Genomic DNA, 26,658 nt, shown 5'->3' on the forward strand with positions numbered 1-26,658 from the left:
TTGGATTCTTTGAGTGCTTGCTGTCAAAATGCTTTTAGTTGAACAGCACCCATCAGAATTAAAATCTTTTTCCTAACAATTCAGTTGACTCCTGTCGGGCTGCCATGATTTTATAAAGCCTCATTTTACACACCTCTAAGTGGGCCACACCTTGAAATCATTCGATTTGTTCTACTTTGCAAGACTCTTTCGCAAGATTTGGGAACAAAATGTATATACTTTGGCCATTCTCCGCACAAAATCCTTGATGTAACTGGTGGCCCAGACTTGCAAACATCTGGATTTTAACAACTAGGTTGTTGACAATATTGTGGGGAAGACAGTGTCACATCTGGGACCATGGTGACCAAGGGGACAAACTTTGTAATTGATGAGTTTTAAGAATTATCAAGTTAAACAGAGTAAGGGTTAAGCAGGCAAAAGAATTACAGTGGATAAATTCAATGTCATACAATGTACAGAAAGAGAAATAATGTGAGAGAAAGAAAAATTAGATTGAAAACGAGAAAAATAGAAAGGAAGAATAAGGAACAAAATTAAACCAAAATCCCGGCCAACAATTTACAAACTGGAAGAAGAGAGACTTCATTATTTCTGGCAAGAGAGAGTAATCGGCAGAAATGTTAACACTGCAATAAAAATGCATCTAGAAAGTTCAGTTTCCTATGAAACAAAAACTGAAAATGCATGAGAAACACAGCAAGTCTGGCAGCATCTGTGGAGAGAGGACCCTAATGTTAATGTTTCAAATCCAGCAACTCCTCTTCAGAACTAGCTTCCCCAGCAATTTCTGCTTTTGTTTCAGATTTCCTGAATCTGCATATCTTGGTTTTATGTTAACTTCCTATGAGTTTAATGGGCAATTAATGTGCAAGTTCAACTTGTGAAAGTCATAGGAAAATTACAGATTGGATGCCATTGGTGGACTTGGAAAAATTGGCTAGAAAATTAAAGTGGTGCAATTCGCAAACTGTCTTTTACTTGCATCAAGTTGTTATTCCATTGTCATTACTATTTCAGCTCATCCAGTGATTTCTCATTTTGACCATTGTAAAGGCAGGCTGAGTATTAATGCAGAATTAGCATTATGCCATGGGTAGACATTTCTGGAGAGTTGTCTCATGTTCAAGAATTTGGTTTTGACAAATTCAAATTATCCAAAAAAACACTTAGCACATCAGGCCCTTTAGAGCCCCAGTCACACTTAGTGAGACCTGATATACTCTCTAATCCTGGTCCTGTTTCCAAGCATCTCCTGCTTCTGTCCGTCTAGGTAAGAGACAACAAAACCCGTCAGAGAAGGCTTAATGAGTTGCTTCAATGCATCTTCCCACTAACACACGTTGCTGTATATTTGGCTGCAGAGGGAATGAATGTTTAAGGTGATGGATGAGGTGTCAAATTAACTGGATTGCTTTGCCCTGGTGTTGAGTTTCTTGAAAATGCAGTTATCAAGGCAAATTAGAAAGTATTTCCTCACACTCCTGACTTATGCCTTGCAGATGGTGGATAGACTTCAAGCGGTCAGGAGGTGAGCGCAGCAAATGGTGCATTTCCTCTCATGCATTCCCCATCATAATCATCATTGCTGGCTCAGTTCATATGAAAACAAAGCAGAACATCTTTCTTGGACTCCCAAGGGATATTACAGACTCACTGCATATGTGAAAATGCAGCCTTGAATATTGGCAGATATGCTCACTGAGCAAACCTGAATAAATAGGATGTAATTCTCTCCTCTCTGGAGGTGGCATCAGAGGTAGCGAGAAGGAAAATAATTGGGCATGTTGACCCAAGTGAGATATTCATTCCTTTATGCCCCCTCACTAATTAAGTTCTGAGTGGGACAGTTCATGGATGACCTTCTTGCCCCCTCACCATCTTAAGTGGTCAACTGGCAGCCATCTAAGGGCCTAACCTCACCATCTCATTCATTAACTATCTTCCCAGCAAGCATGAAAAGTAGTTAGTTCCCAGCTAAGAAAATGAAGGTGATCTGCCTTGCAGATGGTGTCCAACATAGAGGAGTATTTATTCATCAACTGAGGGAGGACGGAACTTAGGAGTCAGCAGGACATAACTTTGTTCGTGTTTAATCTGAGGCCTTAAGATTTTATGGGGCCCAGTGTCAATATTGAGGTCTCCTAGGGCAGGCTCCTCCCAACTAAATACCATTACTTACTTACTTACAGTGTGGAAACAGGCCATTCGGGCCTAACATGTCCACACTGACCCTCCGAAGAGCAACCCACCCAGACCCATTCCCCTAAATTTACCCCTTCACCTAACACTATGGGCAAATTAACATGGCCAATTCACCTAACCTGCACATCTTTGGACTGTGGGAGGAAACCAGAGCACCCGGAAGAAACCCATGCAAACACGGGGAGAACGTGCAAACTCCACACAGACAGTTGCCTGAGGTGGGAATTGAACCTGAGTCTCTGGCGCTGTGAGGCAGCAGTGCTAACTACTGTGCCACCGTGCCACCCATTACCTCACCACTTTTGCTGCATGTTGGTTAGACAGGACTTGGCCCAGGAACGGTGGTGGGACATTGTGTGTAAGATGTGATTCTACGAGTAAAAATGTAAAACTATGAGACAGCTCTCCCAATTTTGTCACTGGCCCCCAAATGTTAGTTAAGAGAACTTTGCAAGATCAACAGGGTTGTGTTTGCCACTGTCATTTCAAGTGCCGAGGTCGACATTGGGTGATCCATCTAGTTCATTCCTTTTTTGATATTAGTTAGTGGTTGAATACAACTGAGTGGCTTGCTAGGCTATTGCAGAGGGCAATTGAGAGTCCACCACATTGCTTTGGGGCCAGGGTTGCATGTAAGACAGACTAGATAAGGTCAGCAGATAACGTTCCCAAAAAGGACATTAGTGACCCAGATGGGTTTGTATTTCAATTGATTCATGGTCATGAGGAAGTCTTGTCTTGGTCTCTGGATTACTTGTCAAGCAACAACTACAGCAATGCTTCATACTTGGAGTCACAGCTGGGGAACATTGGGACAAACATTGAAAGCCATAATCCCTGCATATACCTCCACAGATCAGAACAACTTGCTGCATGAGATAATTACCAAGCTAACTGAGTGAGTAATAGCACGTTCCTGAACATAGAAATGAAAACCATACATGATCCAAGATATTCAATTTAAAAAAGAATTGGAGAAAAACAGAAATTTTCAAAAAGTAATGACTTAATATGCAGAAAGAATGTGTGTGTGTGTGTATCTACATATACGTATATATTGTATAGACAAGTTATGCTGAATAAGAACTTTGGTTAGGCCACACTTTGAATTTTGCATTTAGTTCTGGTTACCATACTGCCAGAAGGATGTGGATACTTTGGAGAGGGTAAAGAAAGGGTTTATCAGGATGTTGCCTGGTATGGAGGGTTTTAGCTATGAAGAAAGATTGTATAGATTGTGTTTGTTTTCATTGGAATGCAGGAGGTTGAGGGATGACCTGATAGACGTTTATAAGATTGTGAATGGCATAGATAGTGTGGCGAGTATGAGGCTTTTTCACAGAGCGGAGGGATCAATTACTAGGGGACACAGGTTCAAGGTGCGGGAGGAAAGTTTAAAAGAGATGTGTGCGGCACATTTTTCACACAAAGGGGGTGAGTGCCTTGAATGCGCTGCCAGAGGAGGTGGTGGAAGCAGACACAACAGCAACATTCACGAAGCACCTGGACAAATACATGAATAGGAAGGGAATAGAGGGATACAGATCCTGTAAGACAAGACAGTTTTAGTCTGGAAGGGAAAAATGTGTCAGTGCAGACTTGGAGGGCCAGAGGGCCTGTTCCTATCCTGTATTGTTCTTTGTTCTTTGTTTTATATATTTATATAGTTATTGAATAGTTCCAGTATGTGAACTGATAATAATATTTTATACTTTCTAATTGTGCCACTTCTGCTGTAATGAACTCTTCTCTTGATTCCTTTGTCTACCATGTAAGCATCAAGTCTGTCCTTAAACGCTTCAATTCCTCATTGCTTCTACAACTCCATGTGGCAGCAAATTCTACATTCTCACCATTCACTATGTAAAAAAAAATCTTCCAAAGTCCTTTGGTTCATTCTGCATGCGATTTTCTTATATTTATGTTGCCTTGCACTGGACTCCAATTGGTTGTCTTTTCAAGTGCTACCTATAAGTTGCATCTCCTCAGTTCTGGTAATATTCCTGTAAACATTTTCTTCACCATCTCCAGAGCTTCTATAACCATTTTTGGTAAAATAGAGACTAAAACTGCACACAGTACTCCAAACTCACTTGAATCAAGATTCCTGATAAACATGACCATTCTGCTTTTGTATTCTGTTGCTGTAGAGATAATCTTCAGTCCTTTAGAGATAATCTTCAGTCCTTTATTTGCACAATTTATGTCTATCAGTGTTATTAGTGTCAGTTTTATGAATAGCTAATTTTAATGATTTATATATCTGCATTCAAAAATTCATTGCTCATTTCCCCATTTAGTTACTTAACTTCCAAGTGCTATGTCTTCTTTATTCCTACTATCAAACTGAACCCCTTCATCATTTTGAATATTTCACTTTTTTTCACGTCTACATATTTCTGTATTTTGTTGCTATCCTTCATCATCATTAGTTCCCTCATGTTTTCATGGCTTGGTATCAATTGAGTAATATTGACATGATGCCACTAATCTGAGTCCAAATCAAGAATGCACCAGGTTCTTGTGTGAGGCAGATCAATCCAACAGTCAGCTTTCTATCTGTCACTGCTGGGAGCTTTTCGTGACAACTCTGCTCCCCTTCAGACCATGACAGTGGATGTTAGGGATTTGCAAACCTGCCAGAAAACTGCAATGAAATAAAGGCAATTAAAGAGCTGGTCACTGTAAAAGAAACTCTGTCCTTTCCTAGTTCCTCAGTGCATCAATTCCAATTTTCCCACTTCTTCTTTTGAAGGCTGGTGTACAGCTCCACACTGGGAGGCGGTCAGTTAGCTTAGTTGGCTGGACAGCAGATTAATAATTTCAATGACGTGGGTTGAATTCCTGCATTGGGTGTGGTTACCATGAGGACCCTGCCTTCTCAGCTTCAGCACTGACCCAAGGCTGGTGCTCCCCAGATGTCTCTCTCCAATGAGAAGGCTGTTCCTGAGTCTATGGCAACGTACAGTCTCATCAGTTCCCTCAAAAATTGACATGGCCATTCTTCTTATGTGCATGTCGGCAGTGAAGACAACAACTAGCCAACAAGAGGTTTTTTTTGTTTTTGGAGTTCATTATAGGCTAGCCCCTCTCCTACCTGACATCAATCAATGATTAAACAAAACAAAAAGGCCTGGGAATACTTAGATTTGTGTTAGTCCATGTTAGATTACCTACAGTATGAAAACAGGCCATTCAGCCCATTGAGTCCATATCAACTCTCTGATGAGCATCCCACCTAGATCCAACCCGCTACCTTATATCTGTAACCCTACATTATCCATGGCTAACCCACCTAGCCCTGCATATCCTTGGACTGTGGGAGGAAACCTGAGCAAAGTCACACAGACATGGGACTGCACAGAGACAGACACCCGAGGTTGGGATGGAGCCCAGGTCCCTGCTGCTGTTAGACAACAGTGCTCATCACTGAACATCCTGAGTTATGCTCTTTGGAGGGTCAATGTGGACTTGAGGGGTCTAATGGTCTGCTTCCACAGTATAGGGATTCTGTAATTCTATGATTCTAAGATGGACTAGCATAAGTCTATTGATCTTAGCAGGGAATATGGAGATAATTGTCTAGCTAAAGCATATGGAGTTGAAAAACAGCTGAGCCATAATCTAGCCATTTGAATGGTGGAGCACGCTCAAAGGGATGCATGTACTAATGTTGATGCATCCCTAATTGTAAAGTTCCAGTTATTTCCAAGCAAGTCAACTCATTTCAACTGGAAGACTGGGACTTTTGGTTCAGATTTTGTGATTATCACCCAGGATGGCACTTTTTGAAATTAGATCACTCTTGAGAGAAACATGTTTCTCAAAAGTGATTCAAATGTGATTTTTTAATTTGCTGAACATAACACGTTAAACTGCTTTCCTTAGCTGGAATAAAGCAATGATTCTCACTATGTGTTGGGCACACAGTCTTTTTTTTTGTGCACAAAATAATCCCAACACAGATCAAATGGCTATATCTTGCTCGTAAATAGAAGCCAAGCAGACGAGATTACTGGTGCGTGTTCCTGGACATGCCAGGAATCGTGGTGTAGTAACTGTTATTTAGAATCTGGCTGTTGAGAATGAAGCCCTCATGTAATTGTGGTTTCAGTAAACCTTAGTTAATTAAATCTACTACAACCCACAGGAGTCTGTGCATCAGAGATTTGACAGTGATTGAGAGCTTGTAAATTGTAGTTCTTACCATCATACCAACATTGAAAAGGCATTTAGATTATAATGTTCAGCCACTGTGGGGAGTATTTTTGTTATTCTATTGGAAGAGGAGTGAGAAGCAATTTTGTTAATGCTCTGAGAAGACTTTCTGTTTGTTGGCATTTCTTACTGTAGCCATTCCATTGTGGATCCAAAACCATCTGATCAATCTATCAATTAACTAGTGGTGAGCCAGAAAGAATCAGGGTTTGATTGGCTAATTACAGGGCAGGAGATACTCAATAATCCCTTCCACATATATAATAGGTCTTCTTTAAAGAGTTGGGATCCACAGCACATGATTTCTTTTTAGGTTGAGTCAAAATTGTACTTAAATGCTGTGATTTACATGCAGCATAAGTGACTTTGGTATTCAAGAATAAACAACTTGAATTTATTTTGAAATTTAAGTCATACTAAGATACTGTCCACTGGAAACATTTGAATCCCTTCATTTGACCTCTGATGTAGATTAAGCTTAAGCTAACCCGCCACTGTTAGGATGCAGTGCATTGTAAGTGAGCTTTTGTTTATTATCTAAATGCAATTCTCAAATGGGGGATATGTCAACATATGTTTTGACAGCTTCACCCAATTCTTTTTAAATTCACTCACAGTTGCCAGCTGCTCCTGGTTGTGATTAAAAAAGGAGTCACTATACAAGCCCTTAACTTGACACGACTGTGTGGCCATTTTTGTTAAAATCTATAAATAGGATTACACAAATGAAAGAGTTAAAGTTTAAATCTCAATTAGTGGTTTGAAGGAAATTGGAACAGCAAGGTCTGAAAATTTGTTGTAGCCTTAGGAAGGAGAGCCAAATCTTCAGTCAAAATCTTCCATCTTGGCATTTGAGCACTTGGCAAAAAAACGATCGTTTGATGATCTCAAACATAGATTGAGAATAAATATCACTTCATCCAGCTATGAAATTAAATATTAGGTTGTAGAACAATCAATGACAATCTTGGAAATAATTGAAAAAATAACTCAAGTGACTATGGAATTTTTCAGTTCAAATTCGTAGAGATTGTTTGGATTGATGTTTAACTTAGCTTTTTTAGTATACACATGGAGCATTATTCCCATCACCATGTTACTTTTCAGCTTTATCTACCACCACCTAAGCACCCGTGTTTCCAATTACTTATCAATTTACACAAAACTCCATCAGGTGCATTGCAGTGACACCAAATTAACTCAGCTTTTTCTTTTCTTTTTGTTTCTCCTTCGTATATAGAAGGGTTGTCACACATAACCAAATAACTGTCCCCACCACCAAAACAATTTGCATCCATTAACCATCACTAGTATACTTGCATTTTCCAATTGATTATTTTACACATAAAACCTGTTAAGGGAAATACAGATGATTAACTGAGCTTTCCTTTCATTGAATCATAGCCTCTTTCACACAAGCAGAGAGTCTATTCAGCTCATGAAGCGCTGAAGAGCGTCCCACTCAAACCCCCTCCCCACAACCCTATCCCTGTAACCCTGAGGTGCTCTCATACGCAACTGAACATTTCTTTTCCATCACCAAATAAGCCATCATATTTGTTTTCATTTAATGACCACCACCAGTAAATCGCCATGTTCTCCAATTTACATGCAGTGGCCATTAAAGACAATGCAGACCGTTAACAGATCTTTCAGCTCCACACCCCAGTATCCAACAGCTGGAACTTATAAATCCTTTATCCAAAGTAGGTTTGCTTATCTGATAAAGAGAAAACAATGTCAGTTAATTAAAACAGATGAAACACTCGATCATGTGTATAAATAAGCTTGACAGCCATATCCTCACATTCCAGACCATTTCTTTAAGACCAGTTGCGTTATTATTTAATAATCGACTAAGATAAAAAGTCACATGCTTAATTTTGGCTTCCACTGCTGCGTGACCTAATCTTTAACAGAAGAGCAAATTACTGGGACGTGTCAAATCCAGCATGTGTAAACCCCAGTGAGTGGGGTTTCGGAAAATGGTCAGAATTGCTTTGCCTGGTTTTCTTTGTGCAGTTTGTCCATACAAAACCCAATTAGGCAGGATCAGTTTTTAATCTCTGTACAGCTGACAGTAATATAGTGATAGTGGGAATTATATGTCTTGATTTTTACAATGTGCCACATAAATACGTTTAAATGGTCCGTATTCAAACCCACCCCGCCGCACTCCCAGTCCCGCAAATGAAAGCAATTCACTCCATATGGCTAAAGTTCTTTTCTTATTTCTTGACATGGCATGAGGGTTAGTGGAAATAAGTTGTGTTGTATTGTTACATAGAATTTTTGAGAAACTTAGGTCGGTCATTCAGGGCCTCAATGCTGTTCTACCAGACAATTAGATTGAGACTGTTCTGACCCTTCTCTCAGAGTTTTCTGAGTGTTTAGAACTCCATGTCACAGAGATCTGTGGGGCCAGAGCCCATGTGTATATTTAAGGCTGCGATAGATGCTTGATCAGCAGGAGAATCAAAGTCTATGTGGAAAAGATAGGAAAGTAGACATGAGGAATATCAGATCAGCCATGATTCCGTTGAATGGTAGAATAAACTCAAAGGGCCAAATGGCCTACTCCTGTTTCTATTTCCTATGCTTTCATGGTCCTAACTTCAGCCATTCACACGTAATTTCATCGACCGACAGTTAACTTAATCAAGCTACATTTAACATCATGGACTGGCAATTAACTTCATCAACTCACACTTAACTTCATTGACTGACACTTAACTTCATCAAACTACACTTAACTTCATCGAGGGTGCTGCGTGTATGGAATGAGCTGCCAGAGGAAGTGATGGAGGCTAGTACAATTGCAACATGTAAAAGACATCTGGATGGATATATGAATAGGAAGGGTTTTGAGGGGTATGGGCTAAGTGCTGGCAAATGGGACTAGATTGGGTTGGGATATCTAGTTAGTGTGTACAAGTTGGACCGAGGATGTTTCCATGCTCCATGACTCTATGACTTACGCTTAACTTCATGACCTACAGTTAACTTCATCAAACTACACTTCATTCACTTCCACACATGTCATTTACTGTATCCTTTGCTACCGATGCAGTCTCCTCTACACTTGGGAGACAGGATGCCTACTCACAGAGCGCTTCAGAGAACATCTCCGGGACATCTGCCACTCCATGGCCAAAGAATTCAACTCCCCCTCCCACTCCACCAAGGAGATGCAGGTCCTGAGCCTACTCCATTGCCACTCCCTAACCACCTGATGCCTGGAGGAAGAACGCTTCATCTTCTGCATCAGGACCCTCCAATCTGATGGCATCAATGTAGACTTCACCAATTTCCTCATTTCCCCTTCCCCCACCTTATCCCAGTTCCAACCTTCCGACTTGGCACTGCCCTCATGAGCTGTCCTACCTGTCCATCTTCCTTCCCACTTATCCACTCCATCCTCATCTCTGACCTATCACCATTACCCCCACCTCCATCAATCACACTCTCTGCTACCGTCCCCCCAGCCCAGCTCCCTCCCACTTATCTCTCCACCCCCTCTGGTCACAGCCCCAATCCTGATGAAGGGTTTTTGCCCAAAACGTCAATTCTCCTGATCCTCGGATGCTACCTGACCTGCTGTGCTTTTCCAGTATGACACTTTCGATTTCATTGACCAACACTTAACTTCATCAACCGACACTTAACTTCATCGACCAACACTTAACTTCATTGACCGACACTTAACTTCATCAAACTACACTTAACTTCATCAGCTTACACTTAACTTTATCAAACTACACTTAACTTCATCGACCAACACAACTTCATCAAATTGCATTTAACTTTAGCGACTTACACTTAACTTCAACCATCTACACTATTTGGACACTTGCCTAACACAACTCTATAAATCTGTATTCAATTAGCCTTGCCTCTACAGCTTTTCTTAGGGGAGAAAGTTGTAAGTTCGTACTCCCCTTTGTGTGAAGGAGTGTTCCCCAGATGAACAGCCAAGTTCCAATTTTAATGTCATGCCCCATTGCTCTGTATTTCTTTGCCAGATGGAATCGTTTCTATCTACCCGATCAAATTCTTTAGTCACCTTAAACCTCACAATCAGATCACTCCTTTATTATTTTGCTTATGCATTTCATGGGACAATTGTGAAGTTGGCTAGGGCAGCTTTTAATGATCATTTATAATTGCCCTTGAGAAGGCATTGATGAGCTGTTTTCTTGAACCACTGCAGTAACACACTCAGTATTGGTAGGAGAGTTCCTCATATCAGCGGGACTATAAATGAATGATAGTGTTTGTTGCTGTAAGCAATTGTGCACTACATCCTTTTTAAAATGTTGAAGTCTGCAATTGACAATGAGAATTTTATTTTATTTTGTCTCTGCATTGACCCTGAGCCATGTCATTGGTGGATGCTAGGTGCATTGGGATAGTTGATATAAAGGCAAAGGTCATTTGGGATGGTGGGAGAATATGGGGTTTTCATGAGTTAGTGTAGGAGCTGTGAAGGGTGATGGACGGGTGGGAGAAGGGGTATAGTTTGAATTCAGATGGAATGGACTGGCATGAATAAAGCATGGGACGTATGTGTGAGGGAGAGGAATATGAAGGTGTGGATGGAAGTTTCATGTTTTGTTCTTTTTGTCAAATGAAATGTTAATATTGTGTCTGTCCACCAAGGCCGGGCTTCCCCACTGCTCTCCTTCACAGCCAATGCCTTCTGCTCTCGTTGCCTGTGGCTTGGCCCACCTCCCATGAGAACGCATCACTTCACAACAAAAATCTAACTTTCCGAAGTTGTCCCGACTTTGTGAATCCACACCCATGTAAGATCAACAAAAACATTAGAATCAGGAGTAGACAGTTCGCTCCCTCGAGCTGACTCTGCTATTCCATACAATCATGGAGACCTAATCTCCACCTCAACTCTACATTCTTCCCCACTCCCCCTAACCATTTACTCCATTACTAATTAAAAACCTGTTTATCTCCTCCTTATCCATTGTACTCTGGAATAGTGAGTTCCACAGACCCTTTGAGAAAGGCAATTCTTCCTCATCTCCTTTTTAAATCTGCCACTTCCAAACCTAAAATTATGGCCTCTCATTCTGGATTGCCCCACAAGGGGGAACGTCCACTCCGCATCCTTTTGTCAATTTCCTTTAACATCTTCAATTGAGTCTCATCCTATCATAAACTGAGCGTGCATGGAGCTAAACTGCCCTTCATCTCTGGAATCAGTCTAGTGAACCTTCGCTGAACTGACTCTAATGCAGGTTTGGTCCCCTTCTGCATGTCTTTATATCTGTGTGGATTCAACTCATATGCACAAAATAGTTTAATTACTTTCCCCATGCTTCTTCCAACCTCTCCAATAACTATTTCTTTTCAATACAAATTTCATTTATAAATTGGATTTGACAGCACAAGTTGCCTTCCTGGGAGTTGAACTCCCATTTTCAGGAGTATTTGTCTAGACTTCAAGGGTGGTTGATCCAGTAACATTTTGACTACATTATTTAGCTCTGGTGTTCTCTATTGAAATGCACATATCATTTGTCTTTGTGGCTTTGTTACTTTATTAAGTGTATCAGCAGAATTCATTGCCACGATGTAAATATCTTTTAATTCTGAATAAGTTAGTGCTATCTAATGCATAATGTATCACCCAGAAATTAGACTATTTACCTAGTGACAGGATAGCCTCTATCGCGGTCAAATATTTGTAAATGTATGCGCCAGGTCATTCTGCTGCCTTAATTTCAAGCATTTCTGCATCTGTATTTCTGCCTGTGTGCTGTTTGACTCACACTCTTTTGTGTTCTTTGTCAGGGTCATATGAGCAGTGAACTGGAACATCAGTTGCGGTCTGTATCCAGTGTGGATGAACTCATGACGATATTTTACCCAGAGCACTGGAAAATGTTAAAATGCCAGCTGATGAAAGGCCGACCATACTACAGAGAAACTGGCTTTGGAACAGTCACGGAGGAACCAGTAACATTTGCAGCAACATATTATAACCCTGAAATTCTAAAAAGTGAGTCTCTGTCTTGAAGCTGAAAGTTTCCTTCAGCAGCATTCCAAACTTTCGACCGAAATATTTGTCATTGTAAGCTGCATTTCAATTATTAACCTAGGTTGTATTTTGTCATGTCCTCAATGTGCAATCTACAACCATCTACTGTTTTAACTGAAAATAATTTTCAGCTAATTATCAAAATTTTTTAACTTCTGAAAGAGAGTTTAGACACATCTAACAACACCACTGGTAGATAAATACAGTTCAATAAGGTGTGATTGAAAGGGTATGTTGACTGCCCCTGAAAGTATCTATTCCATTTTGAATGTGCCTCATGCATCTAGGTCACTGGTCATGCAGTTTTACTTTGGGATTTTCGAAGGACTATCATAGATCATAGGATCCCTACAGCACAGAAACAAGCCATTTGGCCCATCAAGTCCACACTGCCCCTCCATTGACATCCCACCCAGACCCATCCCCTCCCTCACCTCAGCCCTGTAACCCTGCATTTCCCAGGGCTAATCCACCCAGCCTGCACATCCCTGCACACTATGGCCAATTTAGTCTGGTCAATCCACCTCAGTTGCACATCTTTGGACTGTGGGAGGATACCAGAATACCCAAAGAAAATCCATTCAGACATGGGGAGAATGTGCAATCTTCATACAGACAGTCACCCAAAGCTAGAAGCAAACCCAGGTGCCCATGCATATGTATTGCTTTAAGAGCTCTCACAGTCTCAGACGAAACAAAGGAGGTGTAGAAGAAGAGGTCATGTTGCATTTTTAATTAAGGAGTCAGTTACTACTGTAAGGAGGGATTTTGTATTGGAAAGATAGTCAAGTGAAGCTTTGTGAGTAGTGCTCAGGAATAAAAAGGGGGAGTCACATTTCAGGGAGTGTATTGTAGAGCCAAACAAGTCAGCAACAATAGAGAAGTACATATGTAGGCAATTCATTGAGAGGAAATTAGGGAATTTTAACTTCTACAACATTAATTGGGATAGTCAGAGTGTACGGGGTTTCGAGAGAATAGATTTATTGAAAAATAATTTTACATTGTTATGGAGCAGATCAAACTCTATCAAAATATTCTGAAGATAGTTTAGACCCTAACTTTTTCTTATTTTAATGACAAATGTTGCATTCCAGATGCAAGTTGATTGGTTAAACAACAGATTTAAAACAAAACGCACTTTATTCATCCACTATAGTTAAAATACAACAAAAGAATAACAACTCTATTGGAAAACATAATAGAAAAATAGATAGAGTAACTGTCACTAATAAAGTACCATCCCATAAACACACCCTCGGCAAAAGGCAAACTCAGAAAATAGATGGTTTCACATGCAACTCCAGTAGCCCAGGAGGCAAAAAAATAGTCAAGAGAAAATTCTGAGTGTAGCAGCTAGGAAAGATTTTCTGCAGCTTCCAACCCTGCTGAGATCCCAGCAACATCTGATGCTACTGAAAAGAACTAAAAAGCTAAACGGAAAAACATAGTTCTGTGGGAGCTTGACCACATCTACTCAGGCTGCTTCTGTTGTTCCAATTAAGTTGTTTACTCCAGTGGATCTGGCAGACTGCTCACTACCATTGCCTTAAAACCTCTCTTTACAAAAAAAAGGACAAAATTACCTCTTAAAGCTATAATGTTGTCACAATCTCAACATATAGATGTCCAAGCAAGGGATGACTCAGTACTATTTTGGGGAACAAAGCTGGATAGGTGATCACGGTAGCAGTCAGGGAGCATTTTAGATATAGTGACCACAACAGAGTGCAATTTAAGTTTTCTCCAGACCCGATGGAAGGTTTCATAATCATACTGGTGAACGAGTCCAATCTGTTCAATTGGGAAGTGGCAATTTTCAGGCCGCCCAACAGGCTCTGAGAGGGACAAGATCAGAGCGGTGTTGAAAATGTACAGCGGGTGAGGCAGCATCCGAGGAGCAGGAAAATCTACGTTTCGGGCAAAAGCCCTTCATCAGGAATCATTCCTGATGAAGGGCTTTTGCCCGAAACGCCGATTTTCCTGCCCCTCAGATGCTGCCTGACCTGCTGTGTGTTTCCAGCACCACTCTAATCTTGACTCTGATCTCCAGCATCTGCAGTCCTCACTTACACCTGCTCTAGGGGGGAGGCTACTTCAAAGCTCATTTGAAATTCCCAGTAGATTATTCGTTTTCTCCATGGAAAAGGAGAAAGATGGTCTGCAGTAAAGGGTTTTCAATGGGGGCAAGGCAGATTTTATTAAAATGAGGCAGAATCCAGCCAAAGTAAACTGGGAACAGCTGCCTGTGGGAAAATCTACTGCAGAACAGTGAGAGGTTTTCAAAAATGGGTAGAGTATGGACCCAACATGTTCCTTTTCGTGTGAAACGTAGTAGCAGCAAGCCCAGAGAACCCTGGATTTTTAGGCATCTTCAGGACTGGATAGAAATGAAAAGAGAATTTCAGCAGATAGAAAGGGAACAAATCAACAGAGGTCCTCATGGAGTATAGAAAGTGCAAACGGTGATCTCAAAAAAGCAATTAAGAAAGCAAAGAAAGAATATGAAAAAAAAAACTGCAGGTAAAATTAGTGAAAAGCCCAACATATGTTGTGAAACTTGAAAGGGTTCAGGAAAGATTTACAAGGATGTTGCCAGGGTTGGGGGATCTGAGCTATAGGGAGAGGCTGAACAGGCTGGGGCTGTTTTCCCTGGAGCGTCGGAGGCTGAGCGGTGACCTTATAGAGGTTTACAAAATTATAAGGGGGGTGGATAGGATAAATAGACAAAGTCGTTTCCCTGGGGTGGGGGAGTCCAGAACTAGAGGGCATAGGTTTAGGGTGAGAGGGGAAAGATATAAAAGAGACCTAAGGGGCAACTTTTTCACACAGAGGGTGTACGGATATGGAATGAGCTGCCAGAGGATGTGGTGGAGGCTGGTACAATTGCAACATTTAAGAGGCATTTGGATGGGTATATGAGTAGGAAGGGTTTGGAGGGATATGGGCCGGGTGCTGGCAGGTGGGACTAGATTGGGGTTGGGATATCTGGTCGGCATGGACGGGTTGGACCGAATGGTCTGTTTCCATGCTGTACATCTCTATGACTCTATATTCCATAAGTATATTTAGGGGAAGAAGATGACCAGGGAATAAGTACGGTTCATTTGGGATCAGGGGGACGATCTGTGTGTGTGGAGAAGGGGCATGGCATGGTGTGAAATAAATACTTCACTTCTGTCTTCACTTGAAAGAAGGGAGTGTAGGTTCAGGATTTGGGGAGAGTGACAGGAAGGTTCTTGAACAGATTGGCATAGAGAGCGGAAACGTATTGGAGTTTTCAGATGCTTAAAAGCAATCAAATCTCCAGGTTTTATCCCAGGCTGCTGTGGGAGATGAGGGAGGACATTACAGGGGCTCTGCCTCAGATTTTTACTTTCTCTCTGGCCACATCATGTGGTTCTACTTTTCAAGAAGCATGGTCATGGTAAACCAGGGAGTTACAGAGCAGTGAGTCTCACATCAGTGGTAGGAAAACTGATAGATAAAATTCTGAAGGAGAGAATTAGTCTCCACTTGGAGTGACTAATAGAGTCATAAAGATGTACAGCACTGAAACAGACCCTTTGGTCCAACTCGTCCAGATATCCCAATGCAATCTAGTCCCACCTGCCAGTACCTGGCCCATATCCCTCCAAACCCTTCCTATTCGTATGCCCATCCAGATGCCTTTTAAAGTTTGCAATTGTACTAGCCCCCACCACATCCTCTGGCAGCTCATTCCATACAAGTACCACCCTCTGCATGAAAAAGTTGCCTCTTGGGTCTTTTTTCTATCTTTCCCCTCTCACCCTAAACCTATGCCCTCTAGTTCTGGACTCCCCCACCCCAGGAAAAAGACTTTGTCTATTTATCCTATCCATGCCCCTCATGATTTTATAAACCTCTATAAGGTCACTCTCAGCCTCCAACACTCCAGGGAAAACAGCCCTAGCCTGTTCAGCCTCTCCCTATAGCTCAAATCGTCCAACTCTGGCAACATCCTTGTAAATCTTTTCTGAACCCTTTCAAGTTTCACAACATCTTTCCGCTAGGAAGGAGATTGGAATTGCACGGAATATTCCAACAGTGGCCTAACCAATGTCCTGCACAACTGTAACATGACCTCCCAACTTCTATAATCAATACTTTGACCAATAAAGGAAAGCATACCAAACGCCTTCTTCACTATCCTATCTACCTGCGACTCCATTTCCAAGGATCTATGAACCTGCACTCCAAGGTCTCTTTGTTCAGCAACACTCCCGAGAGCTGTTTTATATACTGTTGCATTGTTTTGGAACTTTTGTTTTGGACTTCTGTCAGGCTTTTGACAAGGTGTCGCGTGGCAAGCTGGTTAAGATGCCAATGAGATGCAGGGCAATTTGACAAACTGGATCCAAAATTGGCTTAGTGGCAGAAAGCAGAGAGTAATGGTCAAAGCATGATTTTGTGACTGGAAGCCTGAGATTATTGGTGTACCGCTGAGTTCAGTGCTGAATTCCTTGCTGTTAGTTGTGTACATTAATGATCTCAACATGATGTGTAGAGGTATGGTCAGTAAGTTCATAGATGTTGCAAAAGTTGATGTTGTGGTAAATAGTGAGGAAGAAAGCCTTAGCCTACAGGACAATATAGACAGTCTGGTCAGTGGGGCTGACCAGTGGCAAATGGAATTTAATCTGAAAGGTGCTATCAAGGCAAGGGAGTACATGTTGAATGGTTGGGCCCTGGGATAATCAGAGAGACTTTGGTATAGGACTCATAACAGCACACAAACCAACAGCCATGCTCAGACAACAACTCACCAGAATGAAGGACCCGATACCCAACATGAGCAAAATGAATGTAGTGTACAAAATACCATGTAAGGACTGCACAAAACACTATATAGGACAAACAGGAAGACAGCTAACAATCCGCATACATGAACATCAACTAGCCACGAAACGACACGACCAGCTATCCTTAGTAGCCACACACGCAGACAACAAGCAACATGAATTTGACTGGGACAACACTACTATCATAGGGCAAGCCAGACAGAGAACAGCCAGGGCATTCATCCACAAACTCCATCAACAAACACATCGACCTGGACCCAATATACCAACCACTACAGCGGACAGCTGAAACTGACAACCGGAAGCGGCAGGGACAAACCACTATAAACACCGGAGGAAACATCAAAGAAGCACTTCGCAGGAGGCTCCCAAGCACTGATGATGTCGCCTAGCCAGGGGACGAAATGTTTGCAACAAAAACTTCCAGCTCGGCGAACAGAACCACAACAACGAGCACCCGAGCTAGAAATCTTCGCACAAACTTTGAAGACTTTGGTATGCATAGCCCTCGATCCTTGCAGGCAGCAGGACATTTAGATGAAGTGGCTACAAAAGCACATGAGATACATACCCTTATTAGTCAAGACGTTGAATACAAGAACAAAAAGATTATGATTGAGCTGTATATAGCATTAATTAGGTACTGAAGTACTATGCAGTTCTGATCACCACACAATAAGAAAGATATGATTGCACTAATAATGTGGAGGAGCCGGTATTGGACTGGGGTGGACAAAGTTAAAAATTATGCAACACCAGGTTATAGACCAACAGGTTTATTTGGAAGCACTAGCTTTTGGAGCGCTGATCACCTGGTGAAGGAGCAGCACTGCAAAAGCTAGTGCTTTCAAATAAACCTGTTGGACTATAAACTGGTGTTGTGTAATTTTTAACTTTGTACACTGATGCACTGGTAAGAGGGGATTCACTAGACGCCTAGGTGGATTAAAATCTTCGAGGAGAAAGTGAAGGCTGCAGATGCTGGAGATCAGAGCTGAAAATGTGTTGCTGGAAAAGCGCAGCAGGTCAGGCAGCATCCAAGGAACAGGAGAATCGACGTTTTGGGCACAAGCCCTTCTTCCTGACCTGCTGCGCTTTTTCAGCAACACATTTTCAGCCTAGGTGGATTAGCCATGGGAAATACAGGGATAGGGTAGGGGAGTGGGTGTGGGTCAGGGTGGGAAGCTCTGAGGAAGGTTGGTATGGACCTAATGTGTGGAATGGCCTGCTTCCATGTTGCAGGGATTCTATGATTCTGTGTTGCTTGGGCTGAAGCAATTCAGCTATGAGAGAGCTAAGATAGGCTCTGGTTGTCTTGCTTAGAGCAGAGAAGGCTTTGGGAGGAAACCTGATTGAGGTGTGCAAAGTGATGAGGAATATCATTAGGGATGATGGGGGAAACCTTTTTCCTTGGTAGAATAGTCAATGACAAGAGGGTACAACTTTAAGATAAGGAGTGGAGTTTAGAGGGGATTTCAGGAAGAATTTTATTTCACCCAGAGAGTGATTGGTATCTGGAACTCATTGCTTATGGAGATAGTTGTGGCGATAACCCTTGAAACATTTAAGAAGCATTTTGATGAGCAAGAAAAGAGACATAAAATTCAGACAATTGCCTATGCAGAGTCTTCCAAGAGGTGTTTGGAAGGTTCTGTCTTCCTGAGATTTTTGGCTAAATGAGCTAACCAATATCTATGTATGGCACTGGCTTGGAGGTGATGTTTTGGAATCAAAACATTAACTTTTTCTTTCTTTCTACAGTGCTGCCAGACCTGCTGAGTTTCTCCAACATTTTCTATTCTATTCATTTTCCCTGGCCAAATGCAATTATACTTATTGCTATGATGTCCTGTTGTCGAAGAGCTGTGCCTCTTCTGTTGTGTAGTGGTGTATCCTTTATCCCTAATAGCTAGAGAGGCCCAAGCAAAGGTAAAGACAAAGGAGAACTGGTGGAAACTGCCTCAAACTGCCTTTATCTCGTAGAAGTAGCAGATACCACAAAGTACCAGACTGTGCAACCAGAAAAATACAGTAGTAACTGCTCTTCTACAGATTTTCTGAGATTTTAGTATCTCTCCCACCTGAGTAGCACGACTGATATATGAAGTGAGACTGGATGGATTAGGATTATATTGACTGCAATTCAAAAGGATCTCATCAAAACCCATAAACCTCTAGCAGTACTAGACTGGGTAAACACAGGAAGGATGGTCCCAATGTTGGGGAAGTCCAGAACCGGAAGTCCCAGCCCGTAGGCTATTTCAGACTGTGATGTGAAGAAATGTCTTCACCCAGAGTGTGGTGAGCTTGAGGAATTCTCTGCCCCGGAGAGCAGTTGAGGCCAAAATATTGAATATTTTCAAGAAGGATTAAGATGTTGTTTTTAGGGCTGAAAAGATCAAAGGTTACGGGGAGAAAGTGGGGACAGGGTATGAGTTGGATGATGCTGTTGTAGAAAAGGTGTTGTTTAACTTGAAAGGATGCAGAAAAGATTTACAAGGATGTTGCTGGGACTGGAGAGTTTGATCTACAGGGAGGGGCTGAATAGGCTGAAGCTATTTTCCCTGGACCACCAGAGATTGAAGGGTGACCATATGCAAGTTTATAAAATCATGAGGGGCATGGATAGGGTGAACAGCCAATGTCTTTTTCCCAGGTTAGGGGAGTCGAAAGCCAGATGGCATAGGTTTAAGGTGAGAGGGAAAAGATTTAAAAGGGACCTGAAGGGCAGCTTTTTCATGCAAAGAGATGTGTGTGTATGGAATAAGCTGCCAGAGGAGGTGGTAGAGGCTAGTACACTTACAGTATTTTAAAGGCATCTGGATGGGTATACAAATAGGAAGGGTTGAGAATGATATGGGCCAAGTGCTGCCAAATGGGACTGGATTAATTTAGGATATCTGGTTTGCATGGATGAGTTGGAACGTATTGTACATCTCGATGAATTTATATCTCTAAAACCATGATCATGATGAATTGTGGAACACACTCAAAGAGTCAAATAGCTTACTCATGCCCCTATTTTCCAAGTAACAGTAGATAAGTGGGAGAGCCTCTGGGGAAAATCTTGTTCATGTCTGAGTCTATTAGATAAGGCTCAATGGTGCCAGTTACAAAAGGCCTGGGCATCTTGCTTTACGTTGCAGATGATCTGCACTTCCCTATATCGAGGTACAGCATGAAGCTGGATATAACAAACATGCCCCCTTGTGACCTAAATAAGATATTCATGTCATGCCTTCATTGAAGGCAGACTGAGCCTGTAGTTCGTGAGATGGAGCTGGTCACGCTATGAAGAGTGAATACCTGGATGGTTTGCGGAGTGGATTAGTGGAGGCAGTTACTCAAGAGGAAATTATATGCCTGTGATGGGCAACGATAGGTGAAACAACTGGCCAGGCTTATCAGTATTTATGTTTGTACTGTGACAAAGCAGATAAGCCTGATGTTTGGAAACTTTCCCACAGAAGCTTTCTCTCCAGTTCTGACCTGAGATGAATCATTAGGAATTCCATAAACCTTCTACCCAGACAGAGGATTAACCATTCCTTATTAGGTGCTCCAGCCAACCAAGTCATTACACTGTTCTAATGGTGGAAGTATGAAACTGCAATGTCTCCCTGCTACATGGCAATATAAGCTGTTCTTTTCAACAGAAAGGAATATTAGGAAACACATGTAATGGATAAACAATGCTGCCATCAAAATTCCCTACCTGATTCAATTTTCATCTCCATGCTGTACCAATACTTTCCACGAGGAAATGGTCATTTTGAAATTTAAGTAAAAAGAGCTGCTTTATAGAAAACTAATTAGAAACTGCTTCAGGGACACAGCTTAGGCTTATAAATTTTGTTTTACAGACTTTATTTTGAAGACAAAATGGGTTGCATGTATAAGCCAAAATGGGAGGCTGAGGGAGAATAAGTTAAAACATATAAATTATTTGATAGAGTGAGTGGTGAGTTCCTATTCTCCTCCATGTAGGCATCCCTAACAAGGGGCATAGATGTAGGGCACAAAATTAGAGGTTTATTGGGGATCTGAGGGGGAATGCTTTTGCCCTCAGCTGGTAGTTACTTGCTCTCTGCCTGAGAGGATAAGAGAGGAAGAAATGGTCAAGATAATTACAATGTATGTGCATATGTCCCTGACATATCATAACGTGTGAGGCTACAGACTAACATCTGAAAAACGGGATTCGACTTGATTTTTATTTCTTGGCATGATGGTCTCGTTCGATGTTGGAACATTTCATGATTGGGTGATCCTACCAATTGTCAAAAAGTGTAGTGCTGGAAAAGCACAGCCGGTCAGGTGGCATCCGAGGAGCAGGAGAGTCGATGTTTCGAGCATGAGTTCTTCATCAGGAACCCTAACTTTCTCCTGATTCTACCAATTGGATGCAGTTGCTGTGTGAAATGCTGACCAGAATCGGAGCTACAATATAAACAGAACTTCCTCTGAAACGGATTCTGAAGTGAAGCCCATTGTTTAGTTAGTGGGTTTATTTAGGATGTGCATCAATTCACAGTGTTGAATTTGTCAAGTTTATCCTGGCAGTAAGAGACTGAACTTGACTGTGTTTAAGCTGCCAATACAAACAGGATGTTGGATGCCAAGCAAAAGCATGAAAACCAAATCAACATTAGGTACTTGCAGTTCACCACCCGACTGGAAAAGCAGAGGGAGGACATAAGCACAAGATTCCTTTCTGTGCACTATGTGGAATGTGAGACAAAATGTGGTCTTTAGAGGTTTGATCATTTATTCATTCACAAAGTGCCCAGGAAAAAAGCATTGACTGAAGTATGTCATTTTGTCACCTGAAGGTATGATTCCAGAAAAGAAACCAATGTTTAACTGTATATTAATACTTCATAATATTTGCAATATATTACATTTTGTGGTATAGTACTTAGATAAGTCTGTAAGTTAGCCCGCTGAACTTGAAGGTTTGTTTTCAGATGTTTTGTCACCATACTAGATAACATCATCAGTGAGAATGTTTGAAAACAAACCTTCAAGCTCAGCGAGCTAACTTACATACTTATTAACCTGAGCTACAAATCTCATCAATCGCTATAATATTTACAGTCATAGAGTGATACAGCATAGAAACAGATCCTTCAGTCCAACTCACCCATGTCAACCAATTTTCCCAAATTCAACTTTTCCCATTTACCAGTGTTCAGCTCACATCCCTACAAACCTTTCCTATTCACTAATTAATCCAAATGTCTTTTAAATGTTGTAACTGTATCTGAATCTACTGCTTCCTCTGGCAGTTCATTCCACATATGCACCACCCTCTGTGTGAAAAGGTTGCCCATCAAGTCCCTTTTAAATCTTTCTCCTCTCACCTTAAAATGATCCTCTCTAGTTTTGAACTCCCCAACCCTAGGGAAAGATTTTTGCTATTCACCTCATCTATGCTCCTCATTGGAGCTCTACAGCACTGGATCGGAACCTTCGGTCCCACTCGTTCATGCCAAGCACATCTAAATAAATCTAGTCCCATTTGCCAGCATTTGGCTCATATCCCTCTAAATCCTTCCTATGCATATACCCATTCAGATGCCTTTTAAATGTTGTAATTGTACCAGCCTCCACCACTTCTTCTGGCAGCTCATTCCATACATGCATCACCCTCTACGTGAAAACATTGCCCCATAGGTCCCTTTTAAATCTTTCTCCTCTCACTTTAAACCTATGCCAATTGGTTTTGGATTCCCCTACCCTGGGAAAAAGACCTTGGCTCTTTACCCTATCCATGCCCCTCATGATTAGATGTATAAGGTCACCCCTCAGCCTCCAACACTCCAAGGAAAGGAGCTCCAGCCTGTCAGCCTCTCCCTATAGCTCGGATCCTGCAACATCCTTAGAAATCTTTTCTGAACCTTTTCAGAGTTTCACAACATGCTTCCTCTAGGTTGGAGACTATTTTATAAACCTCTATAAGATTACCCCTCAACCTCCTCCGCTCCAGTGAAAAAAGGTCCCAGCCGATGTACCTAATTAGTCATGAAAGAGGCCATTTTATGCTTGAAAGTATGATCCTAGAATGGAAATCAAAGTTTAACTGTATATTAATAAATTGTAACAACTCATTACTGTAAAATTGATCTATTCCTCTGCCATTATAATTATTTATTTGCTCATTCAAGGGATGTTGGAATTTACTGTCCCTTTCTAATTGGTCTGAGAAGGTGATAGTAAACCGTGTGGGCGGCACGGTGGCCCAGTGGTTAGCACTGCTGCCTCACAGCGCCTGTAGACCCGGGTTCAATTCCCGACTCAGGCGACTGACTGTGTGGAGTTTGCACATTCTCCCCGTGTCTGCGTGGGTTTCCTCCGGGTGCTCCGGTTTCCTCCCACAGTCCAAAGATGTGCGGGTCAGGTGAATTGGCCATGCTGAATTGCCCGTAGTGTTAGGTTAAAGGGGTATGGGTGGGTTGCACTTCGGCGGGTCGGTGTGGACTTGTTGGGCCGAAGGGCCTGTTTCCACACTGTAAGTAATCTAATCTAAAAAGTAATCTAATCTAATCTAATCTAAACAACCACCTTGAACTGCTGCAGTCTGTATGGTGGAGGTACACGCACGTTGCTATTAGGGACAAAGCCCTGACAATAGCAATCCATTGCTCCACTTCTCTTGCCACTCTGCATCTCTGCACCATAATGGATAGACATGTAACTTTAGAGTTAGGAAACCTGTTTATAAAATGCTGGGTTGAAGAATAATCAGCTTAAAATATATGTTAAAACAAGATGAGGAGGGCTAAACCAGCTTCCCTGATCTTATCCTCCACAGTTGGCTGCAAAGCATAATTCTTCTTATCATAGATCACACTTTGTTTGAAACACTGCAGTATTCATAATTAAGAAACAATTACTGGGGGGGTTCCCTTAAGTGAAGAAAACAGGAATCTTATTACTGACAAGGCTTGAGCAAAATCATGAACTGCCTTATTTAATGCCCACATCAATGCAGGTATGAATTTAAAATGAGACAGTGTCTAATACAAGAAGGAAGATTAATAATAATTAGTTTTAAAAAGTCCTTAGAGTCCTTGACGTTGTTGGATTGTAAGCTGAAACTATGGTTGCTTAACTGATGATTTGTATCCTCAGCATTTGGCAAAATTTGTAGATGTCCTTGAATTCTCAGCAAATTCCCCGATTTGCTTTATCACTAGATGCTGTTTCTCAAGGGGCAAAGAGAAACAGAAAGGAAGAGTGTAAACCTTCCAACTTTCTTGTTATGAATTTATTTCCTTCTTCTATACTGCCCAGGGGCTGTTTCAGTCATAGAATCATAGAGATGTACAGCACAGAAACAGACCCTTCAGTCCAACTTATCCATGCCGACCAGATATCCTAAATGAAACAAGTCCCATTTGCTAGTACTTGGTCCATATCCCTCCAAACCTTTCCTATTCATATACCCATCCAAATATCTTTTAAATGTTGCAATTGTACCAGCCTTCACCACTTCCTCTGGCAGCTCATTCCATACACACACTACCGTCTGTGTGAAAAAGTTGCCCATTAGGTGCCTTTTAAGTCTTTCCCCTCTCACCCTAAACTTACATCCTCTAGTTCTGGACTCTCGCACCCCAAGGAAACAACCTTGTCTATTAAATCTAACTATGCCCCTCATGATTTTATAAACCTCTATAAGGTCACCCCTCAACTTCTGATGCTCCAGGGAAAACAGCCCCAGCCTATTCAGCCTCTCCCTATAGCTCAAATACTCCAACCCTGGCAACATCCTTGTAAATCTTTTCTGAACTCTTTCAAGTTTCACAACATCATAGGAGGGAGACCAGAATTGCATGCAATATTCCAAAAGTGGCCTAACCAATGTCCTCTACAGCTGCGACATGACCTCCCAACTTCTGTACTTAATACTCTGACCAAGAAAGGAAAAGATGCCAAATGCCTTCTTCACTATCTTATCTACCTGAGAGTGCACTGACAAGGAACTATGGACCTGCACTCCAAGGTCTCTTTGTTCAGCAACACTCCCCAGGACCTTACTATTAAGTGTATAAGTCCTGCCCTGAATCGCCTTTCCAAAATGCAGCACCTCACATTTATCTAAACTATACTCCATCTGCCACTCCTCAAACCATTGCCCCTTTTTTCAAGATTCCGGTGTATTGTGAGGTAACCTTCTTTGCTGCCAGTTGCCTGAAATCCAGTTGCTTTGTATATTCCTGTGTCTGATTTTATTGCTTGTTTTTCCAAGCTGGATAATCTGCAAGGACTTTCCAGAAGGACATCAAACAGGACATACAGATCTGAATGACTGGTTTTAGTCATTTCAGAACCTGTGAACATCTGTTCAAGCTGAATCTTATTTTTTAATCGTTTCTTTAAAAACTGTTTTATAAGCTGTTGCATTGTTTTGGAACACTGTGGAAAAAAATAGTATCTCATAGTTCGACAGGATCTTGATCAGATGAGCTAATGGACTGAGGAGTGACAGATGGAGTTTAATTTACTTAAAGTGTGAGGTTACAGAGGTAGTTGGTATAAATATTCGCTGTAAGCTTGCATACCAGCTTGTTGGTATTATTCCATACCTGGTACATTTTTCCAAAGGTGTGGGATCAGAACATTTAACCATCCAGAAAAGTGTAGGTGTGTAACAGTAGAGGAGTTTATTTCCTCTAATGCTCTAAATATCCAAAGAGGAGGAGCTTGCAATGAAGTTGGGAGGAGATATCAGCGCAGAACATGACTTTCTCTCAGAAGAGGCAGCATGGACTTGAACGGCCTTCTCCTGTGCTATAACGATTCTGTGATAAAGGCCTGTTGCCAGCAGCCAACTGAAGTGTTCTGGTCAGCAAAACCGGTTTGCCACCCTCTCTCCCACTGAGATGTGAGGAACTAGGCCATTTGGTTCTTAATTCATTTGCGTGAAGTGGGTGTCATTGGCCAAGCCACCATTTATTGCCTGATTACCCAGAGGGCAGTTAAGAGTCAACCAATATGCTGTGGGACTGGAGTCAAATGTAGTCCAGACTAGGTAAGGACAGCAGCTTCCTTCAAGGACAGTACTGCACCAAATGGGTTTTTCCCCAACATTCGACTCATGGTCATCATTAGACTCTTAATTCCAGATTTTTATTGGCTTCAAATTCCACTGTCTGCCATGGCTGGAATTGAACCCGGGTCTCTGGAACATTACCTGAGTCAGCAGCCTGGTGATAATACCACTGGGCCATCACCTTCTGAAGTAAATAGGCAATGTTCTGTGACCACAGTAGGAAATACTGGCAGTATACAGTAGGGCACTAAGAATATAAGAAATGGAAGCAAGTGGAGCCATTCATCCCCCCCCCC

At 41.7% G+C, this 26,658-nt stretch overlaps 1 protein-coding gene across 1 annotated transcript in view; it reads left to right on the top strand.

Annotated features, from left to right (window-relative positions):
- The window catches only part of vegfc (vascular endothelial growth factor c), a 236,248-nt gene that overhangs the window by 119,172 nt on the left and 90,418 nt on the right, over window positions 1–26,658 (top strand). Inside the window, exon 2 of the mRNA XM_043704843.2 lies at window positions 12,235–12,442. Coding sequence (XP_043560778.1) covers window positions 12,235–12,442 — 208 coding nt within the window. The remainder of the gene's footprint in view (window positions 1–12,234; window positions 12,443–26,658) is intronic.

The sequence above is a fragment of the Chiloscyllium plagiosum genome, unplaced genomic scaffold, assembly GCF_037043375.1.
Source record: "Chiloscyllium plagiosum isolate Xiang-an unplaced genomic scaffold, Cpla_swu_hap1 HiC_scaffold_2, whole genome shotgun sequence".
NCBI classification, from domain to species: Eukaryota; Metazoa; Chordata; class Chondrichthyes; order Orectolobiformes; family Hemiscylliidae; genus Chiloscyllium; species Chiloscyllium plagiosum.